Source organism: Castor canadensis, chromosome 9 (assembly GCF_047511655.1).
Source record: "Castor canadensis chromosome 9, mCasCan1.hap1v2, whole genome shotgun sequence".
Classification (NCBI taxonomy): Eukaryota; Metazoa; Chordata; class Mammalia; order Rodentia; family Castoridae; genus Castor; species Castor canadensis.
Window position 1 is genome coordinate 11,403,941 of NC_133394.1, and position 17,717 is coordinate 11,421,657.

Genomic DNA, 17,717 nt, shown 5'->3' on the forward strand with positions numbered 1-17,717 from the left:
GAAACTAAAAGCTACAGTGAAAAATGAGCTCATATGGATCTGAAGATAAGAGAATAGCTTTTCACAGATCAATGTGGCACACTCCTGATATTATACCCAAATGTGCTTTGTCCCTAACCCTTCCTCTTTTGACTATGAAAGGATCTGTTCATGATTCTCCCTCATTCATCAAAATCATTGCAAGAACACAGAATTCATTTCTCATTTTACAGGTATAGAACCACAAAATCAGGCCCATGTGGTTACATTAGCTTAGAAAAAGCACTGGCTTCATCAGCTCCATGGATGTTTAAAATAACAGTACTACTACTTCATTCGGGCTACTCTCTGGTTGTATGGTAGGCAGCATTTTGCTGTAACTCACGGTACATTGTTTCATATTGGGCTCCTCTAACATCCATCCTGCTCAGACATAGAAGACACATCAGTATAAACACATACTGATGATGATGACATATAACAGAATTGTTGCTAGATCAGCTATGTTTTTGAAACACTCCAGAAGGCAAAAGCTCATCCTTCACATATGCTCAAGGGCCTCATTTGGTTAATGCCTTTGCAACAAGATCTAATGAAAACTTTTTGGAATTTGCCTTCTACTATTAATTGCTATAATGAATCATCAATGACCAGATTCAAACAGTCTGTAGAAAAAAAATTCACGTTGGTATATCCAAATTACTACACATTATCTTGACAAGAAAAATCAATGGTTTGCTTAATGTTGAAGCATTGACACCTGGTTCTTGAACGTTTTTTAAAGTTGTGGTTGATCATGTCTCCACAGAACACAAACCCTGACTGAACAGTGCAACCCACTAGTGAAAATGAGACTCACTTAGTATAAATGTAGGCTTTGGACTGTAATTTTGATCCTGCAGAAAATTAGCCTATTCTCTTTGAAACTTATGTTGCTCTTTTGATATTCCAATTCGTGTTTAAACAATGTAACACTGATGGAGATGAAACATAATATATAATAGGGAGAAAAAAACAGAAACATAAAAAATAAAATATTTATTTAAACAAAAATATACACACAGTGTACAATGAATATGGTTTATATCGAACAATAAAACAAAAATGATATTTCTTCAAATATTAATAAAAATGTTGAACCTATTTGTGGTTCATTGACTAGGAATACACATTATTGCTTTATCTAGAATGTATATTTAACATAAAAAGAAAGCAAATGCCAACCCTTCAAATGAGTACCAGAAGAATCTGAAAATTTGATGCTAGGTTAAATAGAATAATGAAATGTTCACACAGAAAGTTATGCATCAAAAGGATTGTAGCATGCTGTGAATGTGTGTCTATACAGTTCTCAACTTATGCAAGCTGCCTTTTGAAAGTGTGGAAACTCTTCAACAAGAAATAGTTGATATAAAAGTATCAGAACAATTATATAGATAGTATAGCATCTTGGCAAAATTTGTGCCACCAATGTCTGCGAATAAAGAATTACCACAGTAAGTCATCACTAAAGATATGCCATTGGACTATGACCTTTTACAACTGGGCAATAATTTAGATGATTTTAGCAAATTGTGGATACATTCATAGTATCAGTGTGAAAGAATAACACCTTCCTAAATAACTGTTTTTAACAAAAGATAGTTTATTAGTATATATACCATTATATATGGTTTCTTAGGCAACATCATTTATATTAGGTCTTTATTTTGATATTGATTCTCTCTTGGTACTAAATTGTGAATTTGTTTATCTTTTAAAATTTTTAATTCCAATTATGCATGCTTGAATTAAAAATTCAAGGTCAATAACCCTGACTGGATGTACCATTTTAGGAATAATACTACCTTATACTTTTTTTCTTTTGCTTTGTTACTAATAGCCAGATATAATTTCTTTTAAATCAGAAATGGTTTGGACTTTCACTTGCTTAGAAATTAAATTCAAAGAGTGATTAATGTGCACCATTTCTTAGAAAGAGAAAAAGCACATTTCTTATCCTTACTTCTATACATAATTGGCCTGTCAGATTTTATCTAATACATTTGATTTTGTTTTCCTGTTTTTAAAGACAGTTTTGTTATGGGTAGCACCTTTGTGTGCAAAGTTCTAATTTAAAACTGCCATAGAAACAAAAGATATATATTGGAACTTTCTTTACAAAGCTAAGAAACAGAAACATGGAGGGGAAAAGCATAACTTATGCAGATTGCAGCTGGGTTAAATGAACGGGGATTTATGCTAAAAATGTCAATCAACTGCATCAATTATTAGCAAATTATTCTTTGCAGTGCATAATTTTAAAGCTCCCAGCTATTAGGAATGCTCTGTGTTCCCTCCGCAACTGCTGATCACAGTTTCTCTCAGACCAGTTTCTCAAATCTGTGATAAAAGTTAATGTACTCCTTAAAAGATTACAAAATGTGCCCTGTATATTGAAGTACAATGTGTTACTCAGAAATCAGACACCTACAAAATCTGTGGTGCTTTATCAGACTTCCAGAGTTTTATTTGTTTGAAATAACAATTTGAGTTTCAAATGAGCTATATTTATTAGAATGTAGGTACAGTAATATGTTATAGTTTTCCTTCTTTTATCAAAGGCCAAAATTAAAAACTTTTAAAAATGATCATAAAACACATTTTCGGGATACTCGACTAAGTCAACATTTCTCTGAATTTGGTTCTGAATTGTTGCTCATTACAGCTGCATTGCTAGCCCTCTTTTCAACACAACATTGATGGGTTCTTAAACATCCTTATCATTTAATAACTTAATTGTGAATAAAATATGTTTCAATGAGAATTGGAGTCCTTAAAGAGGATAAAACCCCTAACATCTATCTGAAAATGACTTGTTACATTTAATGCCATTTAATAAGTTTGTCTTACATTTAATAAGTTTGTGTCATTCCACTATGCACTAGTATAGGTTTAACAACTGGCTTTCCAGGAACTAAATGTCCTAGTTTATAGCGTTTTTCAGTTACCCTGGTGTAAATATTCCCACAGTGGCTAATTTCACGATGCCAATGTGGTATTTCTAGTTGTGGCGGCGTCAGGAAGAGATCCGACCATAGCATGTTATTATATAACAGCTCCACAGAAAAGACACACAAGAGCTTGCTAAACCCAAAGCACAGATAAATAGCAAAATTTAGTAAATTAGCAAGTGGTAAGCTTTGATTATCAATGTTAGTTTTAATAAAATGTATCCAATTGTATTTCATAATTTAATATATAATCATGGTTGTGTGTAGCAACCAACTTATAAAATTCCTAATAATTTAATGATCAATTCTCACAAGGCAACAAGATCCAGTTCCAGCATACCAGTGTAACCTTCTCTCTGGGCACAGTATCAACCCTCACATAGAGAGGGATTTGACTTGTTTGGAGAGAGAAAAGCATGATGACTCTACACAAATCACAGTTTCTGATTTTTTTCCTTTTCAATCTTGAGTCTCATTTTATGAAAAACAGCATACTTAAAGAAAAAAAAGGGAAGCATCCTCTGTGTAATGCTAGCTTTCAAGGCTTCACAGTTTTTCAGAAGAAGTGATAGTCTTATAAATGGCTAGAGGTTGGCCACATAGAATATTGCCCTAACTGGACAGTAGGCTGTTTTAGAATCATCCAATCCCTGAATCAAATGGTTACTGTGACCCCATGCACTATGGGACTGACTAAATTATTTGCATGCAAAAGATGTTTTAGCAGTGTGGACACAAAACTCAAGGCAATGTTTGCAAGGAAAAAAATGTGAAAAACTAATAAAGCAGTAAGAATCTCCTTCAGTTAAATATATCCATCTTGTGTGTTTAGCTAATTGAGGGAATATTTCTGTGCTTTGGACCTTTTGTCACCATGTCACCCATAATCAGGGTGTACCTTTCTGTGTCTTTAAATATATTTTTTTCTAGAGCTCTGTAAACAGTCCATCAAGAACTGATACTTGCACTTGATGATAGTAGAAGGGAAACACATGTCTGAGCAAAAAAACCTGTGTGGCTTAGAAATGTCATTTTCTTGGTTCATTTTTTGGCTCAACATGAGCTCCTTAAATCAGCCTGCTGGTGTATCTTTTAAATGAAAATATAGACAGAAAAGCATGAATGTGGCTGTGTTTGTACAAGGGAGCCTTTAAAACTCTTTTGTTTAACATTTGATTCAGAAAACCTAGATAATAACAAAATAGTGCAGAGGCTTTCAAGGATGTTTGGACTATCTCTCAGTAAAAGAGCAATACTGTTTATGCAAAATAAATTTTCTTGGTAAAATCCACTTTCAGAAATATGCACAAATGTAGGCTTTCTCTAGGAAATGTTCAAGATTATGGTAATAATGAATGAAAATTCATATGTATTTGCATTACAGAAAGCTCTACTCTTCAAGACTTCTATACTAGCATTTATTTAAAAAGAAAAAAAAGCTATAAAATATCTTCTAAAAATAGAAAACCCTACTGTTGGTTTGTAGATAATAAATACTTTTTCCTATATTTAAGTTAAGAGGTTTTATTTTTAAAAATATAAATAAGAACTATTGTCTTAAAATTATGTTGCTAAAACACATAAGGTGTCTTTGAATCCAGACCACCATTTGTTACATGAGAAAAGCTTCAAAGCTATTCCAGAAGACCTCTGTCATCCCATTCTTTTTATTTTCAATTCAATAGGATAATGAAAATAATTACAAATTCTACTATATTGAAATAAAATGAAACAATTCAAAGATTGTATTTAATCACTGAACTAGAGAATAAGTTATAACAGAATATCAAGATAATTTTCCGTGAATAAATCCAATGTACACAGCTCATTTTCATTTAAAAAGCTGTAAAAAGTTTGACAACTGCTTCAATAATACCTACAGGTTATTTGCTAAGATGATAAATTATTATCAATTTATCATGAAGTCTCAAAATATTATCTTAAATTTGTAGCAATTTGAAAAACTCAACATGGGGCTGGAGATCTGTTCAAATTCTATGTCACCAAGCATTTTCGGCAAGGACATATCATATCAGCTACAGAAAGCCTCACAATGTCATCCATTGAATGTGTTGGTCACAGCTAAGAGATGTCTCTGCAATAAGCCTCTGGCATTTCCAAAGAAGATTAATGCTTTGGATGGCATACTTCAATGATGACAAAACAAACAAAAAAAATTTAACATTTAGAAGAAAATAGGTTTCCTTTATTCAGATTTTTGTACGCTAAACTTCAACACTAGTGGTAAATCCTAATTCTATTTAAAGCCTTCTTCCTCAATTTTCATGCACTCTCCAAATAGCATAGTAATTTGGAGAAGAGACAAACCACCATGGGCTAGAAAGATAAGAAGAGTGAGAAGTAAAAGAGCAATTGCAACCATGATTCTGCAATTATCTAACTAGATGACTGATTGGCCATAATTTACCAAATTTTTGAATAATAGTTTTATACAAGTTGATCTCCAAGGAAATTACTAATTTGGAATGTTGGAAAACTTATAACTGGTTTTATTTTACTGAGTAAAGACAAAGGTGAAATTCAAGTTAATATAAAATTGTGTTGGTTTGCATTAGTTATGGTTATATAGGTTATGTAGGTCTCAGATGTTTAGTCATACATAATAACCTGTGCCAGACCACACACTCACACCCATGTGACTGAGAGAAAACACTTCAAAGATTTTTTTCCCTGACTTTCTTATACTTCGCTATGGAAAGTTCAGTCTGATGGGGATTTTCATTTGTGGCATCAACAGGCCATTCACCTTTCTGTCCCTTGCAGTGTATTGCCTATTACACTGTTAAGTGTTCTGCGTTGTCACTTCCACAGTTGAGTCACACAACCCACATTGGAGCTTTGAAAAGATATCATAGTCTTGAAATGTAGATTTACTGTTGTACTAACACTTTTCCTCTACCTCTTTAGGAACTGGAGTCACAGCTGGACTGGATGACAAAGTTCTTTACAAACACCTGTACACTGCCTACTAGTCAAGGTCGAATTGACTTTACCTAATTTAGATTTGCTAGACTGATATTTCATAAAGCCCAAAAATGTGCTCTAAGATTGTCTGTGATCAAGGATGTAAAGTAGAATCACAAAAACTCTCTCTCCCCTTTTCGCTCGACTCTCTTCATTTTGGTGGGGAATATCACTCTCTGAATCACCTCTGGTCCTAGGGAAGCATTTTCTTAGATAATTTTTCATTGAAATACTCCATGAATGAAGTTTACACTTTCTGAAGTAATCTCAACCAGGGAGGGTGAGTACAAAGTAACTTAGAACTAGATAAGATGTTAAAATTGGGTTTCTTTCACAAGAAAATGCTAATAATTATTCAAGTAGTTCCTTCATTTGGACAAACGTCCATGAATACTTCTTGTTCATAAATTCAAAATCAATAAAAAATTTTTTTAAAAGACCAAAGTAGAGATTATCCAACTGAAATGCATTGTGTTCCTGTTTATTTACATGTTGGTAAACTTAGGTGTCAGCCTTTCCGTAAGTCCCCTCTGGAGGTCGGTAGAACTTGGGGAATGCCATCAGCTGTAGCATGTTGAAAGCGTACTTTCTGCATTTGATATTCTTCAGTACATTTTCTATGCGGCATCCTTCTCTGGTAAAAGGGGAGAAAGTACAACTTCATGAAACACAGAATAAATAAATAAGCTTTATTTGTTCAATGCAGAGTTGCCGCAACAGTCCAGGTAAAAATAACAAAGAGTCAACTCTACATTTTTTTTCACAAGTGATGATACATCTTACAAAATTAAATCCTAGGCCAGGCTAATACCATTATTGCCCTCGGAAAAAGATGATTAAAGTCTCTTTGTTCTTAACACATATTTGAGGTTTAATAAACTCTTTAAATATAATTTGATTCACAATACAACTTCACTTTAGTTTTCATAAATATATCTGCCTTTTTATAACTTTTCCACAAATTAATTTCTTCGTTTATTTAAAACACATTAAAATCTATATGTAGCCCTAAGGATGCAGGTTCTAGGAATAAGGCATTTAATTTATTAAGTCTGGCCCTATAGATTTTTAAAGGAAAGTTTCATCTCTGTTTGACTTCATTATTTTAGCTGTGCAATGAAGAGATAAAATGGCTTTCTGAACAGCCTGGTCCAAGTGTCAGCTTTGTGAAGGAAGAGGGCTTGTCCACCACAGTACAAAAGTCACAGGTGCTAAAAATGGCGCAGAAAGACACAATGAGACCTTGTAAAAAGAATAGAAAAGTACTCGGAAATCAACCAAAACAATAGTTACAAAAAGGTTAATTTAATTACAAAACATAAATAGCCATTCTTTCCAGAAAGGTACTTGACAGAAAAGAGTTAAGTAAAGCAGAGAAATAAAATAACTAAGGTTAAAAAAAATCAAACAAAAGTTTCAGCTGATGGCAACTATGTTGTTAGCACAGTGGAAAAAAAGTCTGTAACCTCCACATCCCTAGGACTTATCTCAGAGTTTCAGTGTGTTGTGCAAATTCAGTCTTAATTTCTTTAATAAATTTAACAGGAAGAGGAAGAGGAGGTTCAGAACTTCAAGCTTTCAGGATTCTGTTCTTTGTCTTATTCCAAAGACAGTAATTTAAAAATTCTTCTTGAGCTAGTTAACAGTGGGGAAACACTTTTCCATGAACAAAAGAGCGGAACAATTCACTTAATGCATAGTACTTTTCCTTTTGTTGATTTTAAGAAAAACAAAAACACAATTCAAACATTTTTTGAATTCTGTGAATCTGAAAATGTAGAAATATTACAGCATTGTCCCCAGAATTTAAAGTCCATTGTCATTTGTAGAAAAAAGGAATACAACATAAAACTTATTGGTATTTAGCTAATAGTAACGCAAGACTTAAAATAAGCCACACGACCAGCAGGTGTGAGCTGACAAGCAGCAAGGCGACAGGATAGAAGTGCCGAGAAGTTGGCTTGTTATCAGTTAGACAGCCTGTTTCTGGATCATCGGATTCATTCAGTGCTCCCTGGGATTGTCTGCTGTTGAACAGGAAGGAGTTAGGAGAGAAAAGATAATAGTATAGCATCCACACAGTAAAGAAATTCAGCCTTACATACACAAAGACTCAACACATTATCATACAATCAACTGTTCTGATGAAGATTTATGCCAAATAGCCTAGTGCATTCTGTGTATTGTTTTCTCACTGTACAGCATTGATAATGCACACACATATGGATATCTATCTATCTATCTATCTGTCTTTATCGATCATCTATCTGTCTATCTAATCTATCATCTATCATCTATCTATCTCTAGCTCTTTATTTCTCTATCTATATCTTTCTACCTATCTCTATCTATCATCTATCTGTCTATCTAATCTATCATCTGAGTGTCTGTCTGTCTATATAATCTATCATCTATCTGTTGGCAGTACTGGGGCTTGAACATGGGCTTGCTAGACAAGAACTTTAGCACTGAGCTACAACTCCAGTCTGACAAAAATATTTTAAAAAGAAGTTTCCTTTTGCTTTTTGCACAAGCAGGAAAAAATGCTATGATATTATTTATGTGGGTTGAATCTGTATGTACCAGGAATAATCAAACAAACATGATAGCACCACTAAACAAGACTGTGAATAAAACTCAAATAATAAAACTAACCTGGTAAATAAATCTTTGGGAAATAAGGATGAAATCAAACACAGGATGCAGTGAAACAAACAGATGTGTCTGACACATTTAAACACACCTTGTACTGGTATTGTACCTATACAATGCATTTAAAATCGTAAAGATGATTTACTGAAATGATTTGGTCTTTAAAATGAACAAAGCACATGACATGTCATTCTCACCAGCCATAACAGTAGTTTAACTAAACCCTACTCTGTGCCCTTCTATTAGTTCAGCTTATAAATAATCTTGTCTTCTGCTAATCTTAGCTAGACAGGGCCAAATCTATCTCTTATGGACTTCTGATATGAAAGAAGGTGAATAATAGCAGAGTCATACTTCAGAAAAAAAGATTTAAATTTCCAGATTATTTTCTGTGCGAGTAAAATAAAATTTGTTGTAAAGTAGCTCCCACTATGACAAACCTGAAATATACCACAATGATAGAAATTGAAAATAAATTTCCTTCCTACAGGACTCAGAACATCCAGAATTTCAATTGCATTTAATGATTAAGAGGTGATTTAATCTCTTCTAGCTCCTCCTATGTTTTCAGGCAGAAAACTGGTTGCTGCTGTCTTATGAAAGGTGCCATGCAAAAGGAACTTCTATACGAGATCCTTAACCATGGTTCCTTTGTGACCCTATGCAGTCCCTGAAGCCTTGCTGTGCAATAATTTTTGTCCACGAGCTGCCTACACCAGTGACCACATTTGTACAAGTAGCATTCATAGTTATTTCAAACAGCAATTTGAATCAGTTTTAAAACACCAAATCAACTGTGCTGTGCTATAGACTGGGGTTTCCTTCCTAAGTTAGGACCAGAGAAGTAGGTAATCAGTGACAAAGTAGATTATCTGGAAAACAAATGGTTTATTGAGCAAAAGGGGTTTATTTTGGACTCACACAAGTCATATTGTACATTGTACAAGTAACTTGGTTGCTTGTTTAACTTTTCTCTGCATACTTGGTGGGAAGTATACCATATATTTTAATTTATTGATACATTTGAATATGAATAAGGTAAGCCACCTTACTTTTTATTATTTCCTTTATTGGTTTGAAATCTCTACATTGCTGATGAATTACTGAGAAATCATTTATTCATTCATTCAATATTCTTTAGGGTCTTCTATAAGCCAGTCACTGCTGTGGACACAGGGAACACAGTGGTGAATACATTAGATAGAAACTTTGTGAAGTTTGCTTTTGAGTTGGAGGGAAGCACAGAAAAAAAAGAAAGAACAATATATGGCAAAGCACTAAGGAAGAAGTAATCAGGGAAGAGCATTCTATGTATCTAAACAGGGGATGATAGAAGCTCTCACAAGAGGCCACCTGATCAAAAACTGAAGACGGGAAGAGAAGAACTCATGTGGAAGCTCAATTAGTACTTTTTGTTGTTGTTGTTGAGGTAATACATTACCCAGTAGCTCTCCGATATAAAAGGAGTGGTCATTTAGGCTGGAGGACAAAGGGGCACGAGGAAGGAAGTGACTCCAGTGAATGGGTAGACAGACAAAGTGGAGGACAGACTGCATGGACACTATGGATGAATCTAAACACAGAGAAGAATAAGACCAGCGAGGGATCAGTGTGAATTTCCCCTCAGAGAGCCCTTCAGAACGGTCTCCAAAGGAGGACAGATGAATCCCAGGGGTGGTTCTAGATGAGGCTCTCGGGGCAGAGGACAAAATATAAGAGCCTCAATATTGCCACTCTGTACCTCATTCTTTTAAGATTTCTAATTTTAGCCAGGTGTGGTGGTGCATATATATATTACCAGCACTCAGGAAGCAGAGGCAGGAAGATCCAAGTCCAAGGCTAGCCTGGATTACATATAAGACTCTATCTCACAAAACAACAAATTTCTATTTTTTCACATATTCTATAAATTTTATGTTAGTAGTATGACACATGTAGAAATAGTTGTGACACAGCAGTTCAGAGCACAGACTCTGGAGTTGGACAACCTATTTCAAATCCCTTTCTGTTTTGTGTTAGTTGAGAGACTTTGAACAAGTTAATCCACATGTTATATCTTTACTTCCTTATCTGTAAAATGATAATACTAACAATAAAACCTACATCCTAAAATTATTGTGAGATAACATATATAAGTCAATATTTACAAAGTTCTTAGAACAGAGAACATGCATCTTAAGGATTCACTAACAGTTACCTTTGCTAGATCATTTGGATATAAATACATACATCTTTCTGGAGTGGCTAGAAATTTTTTAACTAGAGGGGATACATAACTAAACATGGTTGCAAGCCAGTGATTCTCAGAAGTGGGTGTGCTATGGATGATACTTGAGGAGCAGGGAGCCAATGAAAACTGTTGACTTGTCTATGTAATTTCTGAAACCTACAGAATTTATTTGTGTATCACTGCCGTGTCACATTTAAGCAAACAATAGCCATAATTATTTTCAATACACCACATAGCCATCTGAATTAATTTTAAATACCAAATCTGCCATTCCACAGTCTATTTGTGAAGAGCGGGTGAAAATAACTGTTCTAGCGAACATTTCTGGGAATGAAGAAAAAGCACTTTTCAAAGTTCATTCCACCCACATTCAGAGTGAAGAGCTCAGTCACAGCAGACAGACTGTGTGCAGGAATGTGAGGGAGGAAGGAGAAGGTACTGGGACAAAGGGCCGTGAGTCAGGGTAGATGGAATAGCATTGCTTGCCTTTTTTTTTTTTTTTTCTAACACCAGCTGTTGTAGCTACTAGGTACATAAATTTTAGCAAACAATCTTTTTCTATCACAATTTCTTCATATACACAGAAACTGAAGAGTTGTTGAAAGGATTAAATAAGATGATAAAAAATATTTAGTACAGTACAAGGCAAAAACTAAAATCTGAATAAATATTAGTTAATATAATTATTATAATCAATATCATCCTCGCTAACACTTTTTCTTGATCTGTCTTGTTTTAAAGTGAAGTTTATGTATAGCAAATTTTAACAACCTTGTTGAAACATTGATTATTCTCTAATGTCTTCTGTTAGAATATCTCTATCATCTATCTATCTATCTATCTATCTATCATTTATTATCTATCTATCTATCGATCAAAGTATAAATATTACATGCTGATTGCAAATTTAGTTAGAATATTAGCCACAATTTATCAACTGTTTACTACAGAAACACTTCCTTTCCCAGTGAGGTAACCTCATAAACAGGCCTCAGCTGAGAAGTAGAACACTCAAAACAAAAACTAAAGCCGAAAAGTATGTCAAAAATGTCTTATAATAACAGTCCTCACTCCAAGCACAGGGGATTAATTTTTCTACAATTTTCAGAGCACATTTAATATTTTTCAGTCTGAATGTTGTATATAGCTTCCAAGTGAACATTACTAAGTTAAAAGGGTTTTGTTTTTGTTTTTGGAGGGGCATTTTTATAACTGCATTAATTTTTTGCTTATTAACTGATATCTTGGGAGATTAGAATAACACATTAAAATGCTTCACATATAATCATCCTATTATGCAGCTGGAATTTAAAGTAACTTGGCTATGAGGCTGCCATAGAACATAAAATCTGAAGTCCATGACTGAGCCACAGAGCAGACAGGTGGGCTGGGGACTGCCTCTTGCTTCCTGCTGTGAATAACACAAACAGCCATTTCTTCATGGACACAGATGAAATTTTAAGGACTTTGCAATATACAAAATGCAAAGATTGCATTAAGTAATAATAGCAATTTCTTCACCAGGAGATGATGACAAATAATGAATTAGTAGCTGCCTTGCAAGGTACCCTGACAATCCAATGTCATTAGCTTTAGCCATCTGTAAGTAGTAAAGCACCATGGGAGCAGATCACAATACTGTCTCCAGTGGCAATGTGACAAGATCAGACATTAGAGGGCAGTTACTGAATTACACGATTAAAAAGAAGATCTTTCTTCAAAAACCTGTCAAAGCAATCACTTAAAATACAAACAAGTAAAAAGAAAATATCTCACTTTTAAATATATTACTGCCTATGTGGAGGACACATTTCCTCAAATAAAACCCAGTATGTGTGACTTAATATGATTTGCTTGTTTCCTCCTCTTTTCTGTCAGTGACTATGCTAAATCTTGGATCATAAGCCATCCATTTCAGATATCCTCTCAAATCATTCAGATCTCTACTTATAAAGTTAAAGCCCTCCTTGGTTCCCTTGCTGGGTAATTATTCATTAATAGTTCTGCTAATTGATACTTCATACCTTTATCCATTATAGTTCTCCAAGTTCCCCAAAGAAAATTACCATTTAAAACAGAATTGAAAAAAATGAATCTGTCCTTGTGACTAGCAAGCTGATATCTTTCCATGCTAAAATGAGATTATATTACATTTAATCACCTGCTTCACGTTTGGAACTATGGGGGACCATTTTGAAATTATGAGCCACAGTTTTAAAGCCAATAACTTATAGAGCTGTATTTGACTCAATGTCCATCTTAGGAGTCAATATTAATCAAGCACCATGTTTCAGGTTCTGGACTCCTGAACAGTATCAGATTACAAACTGACAGATATGCATAAAATGAATATATTGCAGGTCTAGTACCAATGACAGCTTTGAGAGTTGTATAAGAAAGCTTAAGATTATAGATTTTCAGGTGTGAAAGTGACTTTAAAATGTTTTTGAGTTGAATCTATATGTTTGATATCTGAGGAAATAAATTTAAAGTCTTTCCTATGCTTCTCCAGCAATAAACAGAAGTAAAGATTCCTGAGATTATCACTTCCCTGGCTCACAATTTCCTTATATCATGGGCTAAGGTAAAGAGCGGATTTCTTTTTTTCATTAATGTCCATGAAATTAGGTGACTTGTAATATACTTAGATGACAAATTATCTTCCAAACCTTTCCAAATATTCAGTTTACAGTTATTAAAAGTAGATTTTCAGACATTTTCAATAACTATGCAAACATCTGAATGTAGGGGAAATTTTAATAAAACGATGTCAAGGATGGGATATTGGCCTAGAAGTAAGAGTAGGCTGTTTGGCTACGGGACCAGTAGCCAGGGAAAATACTGCCTGAATCTGTTTCAGACAATTTTCCATCCGTAACAAAAACCCCAAAATGAAGAAATTACTTGAAGGACATAAGACAATATCACAGCTTTGAGTATTCAGGTTATACATTTTTTCTAATAAGTGTGGACAGGTTTGCTAAAAAAAGATCAAGCAATCTTGAACAGTACTAAACAAAGCACCACTCACAGAAGGCAGGAGTTTAGGGGCACTGCCCACATTTCTGAACGTGGCTTTTTTGATGGGTGGAGGTAATTGGGGTTTGAACTCAGAGTGTTGCACTTGATAAGCAAGCACTTTACCACTTGAGTCATATCTCCAGCCCTTTTTTCTTTTAGCACCTTTTCAGATGGGGTCTTATGCCTTTGCCTGGGCTGATCTCTGACTGTGATCCTTCTACCTCTGCCTCCCAAATAGCTGGGTTTACAGGCATGTACCATCACATCCAGTCTGGACGCGGAATTCTACTGTAAGCTAGAGGATACCATTATGTGCTGAGCAGGGCAATGATAATGGGGTTTGGGACTCAGCATATCAGAAGAGACTGATGACATGGAAAGTGAGAAGAATTCACTGACTTGGAGAAGAGAAAAGTTTACAATTAAGTGATTGTTGATTTCAAATAGTTAAATGTTACATAGTTTAAGATGCTGGTCACTTTGGAGAGCATAGCAAGTAGAGAAAGATCTCCTACACATCTCGTCTTACCATGTGATGACTACCTTCTAGATACTTTATTCATTCCTAAAAAGGGCTACACAAGCCATGTATCATCATTTCCATGGGCTCAAAAGGGTTCCAAACATAATCTACATGAAGGTAGGGCCTTTTACCCTGACTGTGCAATGAATGACCATTTTCTTTCCCGTTAGGGTTGGGATCATTAAGCCCACGTTTACTGCTTCCCCTCAGAAGCAGGAAGATGTTGTTCTTTCCAGTTGTAAGATTAGATTCAGTGACCTCTAAAATTACTTTCATCTCTACTTTCCTGACATTCTTTGATCCTATTAAAACATTACTCCGGAGATGCATATTTTCTCTACTAATAGAACAGATGACAGTTCAATAGCACGTAGCTGGAATCGGGGAAGAATGCAAAGAATGCAAGGCCTGTTGACATTCTATTTGGTCTCTAAAGTTGTTCTTGCTCATTCTTATCTATTTTGACATTCAATTGTGAGAATTCAAACAAAATAAAATAAGGCTAAAGTATTTAGCCACATTAATTTAATTTCTTCCTAGTAACACTGTATAAATGCTTCATCCCATTTTGATATTTTGCTTTTATAAAGTACCTAGAAAATTAGAATATCTTCTCATTAAAGGAAACCAGACTCTGAGTGGTGACATTTTCAGATGGTGCTTAATCATTGTTTTGAAGAGAAAGAATGTACATACAGCCAGAATTACAACTCAAGAACGGATAGGAAAATGGCCTTGTATTAAATCTAAATGTGTTTTGTTATTTTAAAAAGAGAGAGGCATAATGAGTTGAAAGTATAATTACTTCCCTCAGATAATTATGAGAGAACCAATTCCAGTTTTGATCTTTGAATTTTAGAAAGGAGAATATTTGGATCAGGACTAGAAAGAAATATTATAAATGATGACAGGATGAAGGAGAAAACCTTATGAAGAAGTATTTAAGGTTAGTTTTGTATATATAAAGAAGGCTAATATGCAGTATGATCATTATTTTTAAATATATGTGACACATGGTAAAATAAATCTGATAGATCTATTTGTGGTTTGCTCTCTATTTTTCTTTCTTACTCATATTTTTTGAAGCTGTAGTTGAAAGTAACTGTCCCAGGGACTTTAGCAGCATTGAAAACCAGAGCTGCCTGAGCTAAAAAGATTTATCCTTCTTTCCTGACAGAGGAAATGTGACGTGTCCACTGGGAGGGGTAATGCAGAGTAAAAGGATGCATAGGGGTGAGAGATAGAGGGAGAAGGAACAGGGAAGGGGAAGAGCAGGAGAGAGGGAAAAAGAAGGAAGAGAGATAGGTACAGAGACAGCAGTGACTGAGGAGAGGACAAAGGGACAGAGAATGGTGCTAGAGGGTGACGCCTCTTGACGTTGTTCTGTGTGCCTGGTGAGGCAGGACCACCATGGGGGAGGTACTTCAGGGTGTACTTGTAGGAAGCTGAGCCCTGGTCACTGGCCAGCTTGCCAAAGATTCCTGTCTGGAGTTTGACTTGGATGCTGTGAAATGCAGGGGTTTGCTGGTGCTTGAAGGAGAAGGGAATGGGTAGAGTACGATTGGTGACTAATGCAAACACGTTCTAAACTCCACCACCAGGTAAGGCCTGTGGCAGAAAAAGAGCACGAAATCACAGAGGTCATTCTTCCCCCACTTGGCTAGACAGAAGCTGGAAGGTGGAACACAACTTGTATAAACAAAAAGTTTAAAAACAAGCAAAACAAAAACATGACATGGCATATATCTTAGTGGACAGATAAATAGGAAATTTTTGCAAAGAAATAGGTGCATAGTTATAGATACACACCTAGGATTCATCTTCTATGTCCTCTGCAATAAAATTATGCTTTAGTTTGTAAACTCCTACAAGATGTCTTGGTTCTAATTGCTTCAAAACAACAGATCAAAGAAAGGAGACTAGTCATTAAAACAGTGACTAAAATGTGGTTATTGCTCAAGTATTTGAAAATGTAAATAGCCATTGTCTTTCTGGTCTCATTTTATAACTCCCTGTAGTTTGAGATAACTTATTCCCCAGTTAAGAGGTAATTGATGTGCAAAATCCTAAAGCTTCCGATTACATTCTTGCTAAATCCAGAGGCAGAGAACAATGAGATACAGCCATGGTCACCTACTTCCCTGGTGGAGCCTGGAACCCTGCCAGAGCCACTGCCTCGAACTAGGGATACTCCTGAGCTCCTGAATAAACACAGACATCCACACATGCCCCTAGCTTATAGCCTTCATTATTCTGAAAGTAGCCTGAGAAATATAGAAGACATCAGTAACTGCATAAAGATTCAGGCACGAGGAAGAAAATCAGCTCAGCTCGCTCTTAAGCTAACTTCATTAAGTCTCAACTTCTTCCCTTTACAAATGAGCTCATTCACCTCTACCCCACAGGACTATCGTGAGAATTATGTAAAAGCACACAGCACACTCTCCATAGTAAAAGTGAGTAAAGAAACTTCCAAAGTTTCATTCTGCTTCCCTCTTGCTAAATCCTGGGTTTTGTTCAGACAGTGTGAACGTTGACCAGCTATAAGGCCTGCTCTCTTAGGGTCCTCTGTTTTGCTCTAACATTGAAGATCCCAGGACTTAGGATCGTATCTTTATCTATGCATACTTCTACTTTCTCTAGTTCAAACACTTTCTTGATAGTGTCATTTTATGCTTACAACTCTAACTTGGTCTGTAATTTAGACCTTTCTTTCTGAATTACAGACATGCATACTAGATCTCCAATTAAATGTCTAACCTGCATTTTAAGACAACAAGGCCACAACATAACTCGGGTCCCATCTACTTTGCTACCACCCCACAACAGCCCCTCTTTCTTTCTCATCACAGGAAATGATGCTCACCTGTGTTCAGACAGCCATGATCAACACCTCAGTTCTCCTTGATTCTTCTTTATACTCCACATGTCTTCATCAACAAGTCAGACTACTTGGACAACATGCCCACTGCTACAGCCTGACTGTCACCACGGTCATCTTGCTCTCATGCTACCAGAAGCTGTTTTCTTGCCTTTCCCATCTTGTCCTACTGTTAAAGTTTCACTAACTCCTGACAGTTCCATTTAGAGGCACAACAAAGCAACCACTGTGCTATCTTAGATGCATTCTAACAACATTGCCTGAAGAGCATCTGCAGAATGAAAATCTAGCTGCATCAAAGCCATCCTCAGGGGTCCAAGCTTGTCAAAATAGCAGTGGTGTTTATCCATACATCGAAAAGTGGAAATATTTTCAACTGCTCAGCACCAAGAAACCAAAGCTCCTGAATCTTAAGGAAGAAGTTTATGGATAGCTTCTTGCTACATGAGCTCT

The 17,717-nt window shown here is 35.4% G+C and overlaps 1 protein-coding gene across 8 annotated transcripts in view; it reads right to left on the reverse strand.

The window, feature by feature from the left end:
* Nucleotides 1-17,717, reverse strand: part of Inpp4b (inositol polyphosphate-4-phosphatase type II B) — a 395,691-nt gene that overhangs the window by 34,147 nt on the left and 343,827 nt on the right. For 2 of the 8 annotated variants that reach the window (XM_074041202.1, XM_074041199.1), the window contains one exon: nt 1,003-6,591. The exons of 1 other annotated variant lie outside the window; for it this stretch is intronic. In XM_074041202.1, the coding sequence (XP_073897303.1) occupies nt 6,459-6,591 (133 nt within the window). In that variant the 3' untranslated portion in view covers nt 1,003-6,458. Of the gene's footprint in view, nt 1-1,002; nt 6,592-6,643; nt 7,985-17,717 lie in introns of those variants that run through there. 5 more of the 8 variants (XR_012435583.1, XM_074041204.1, XM_074041198.1 and 2 more) reach the window with 5 other exon arrangements.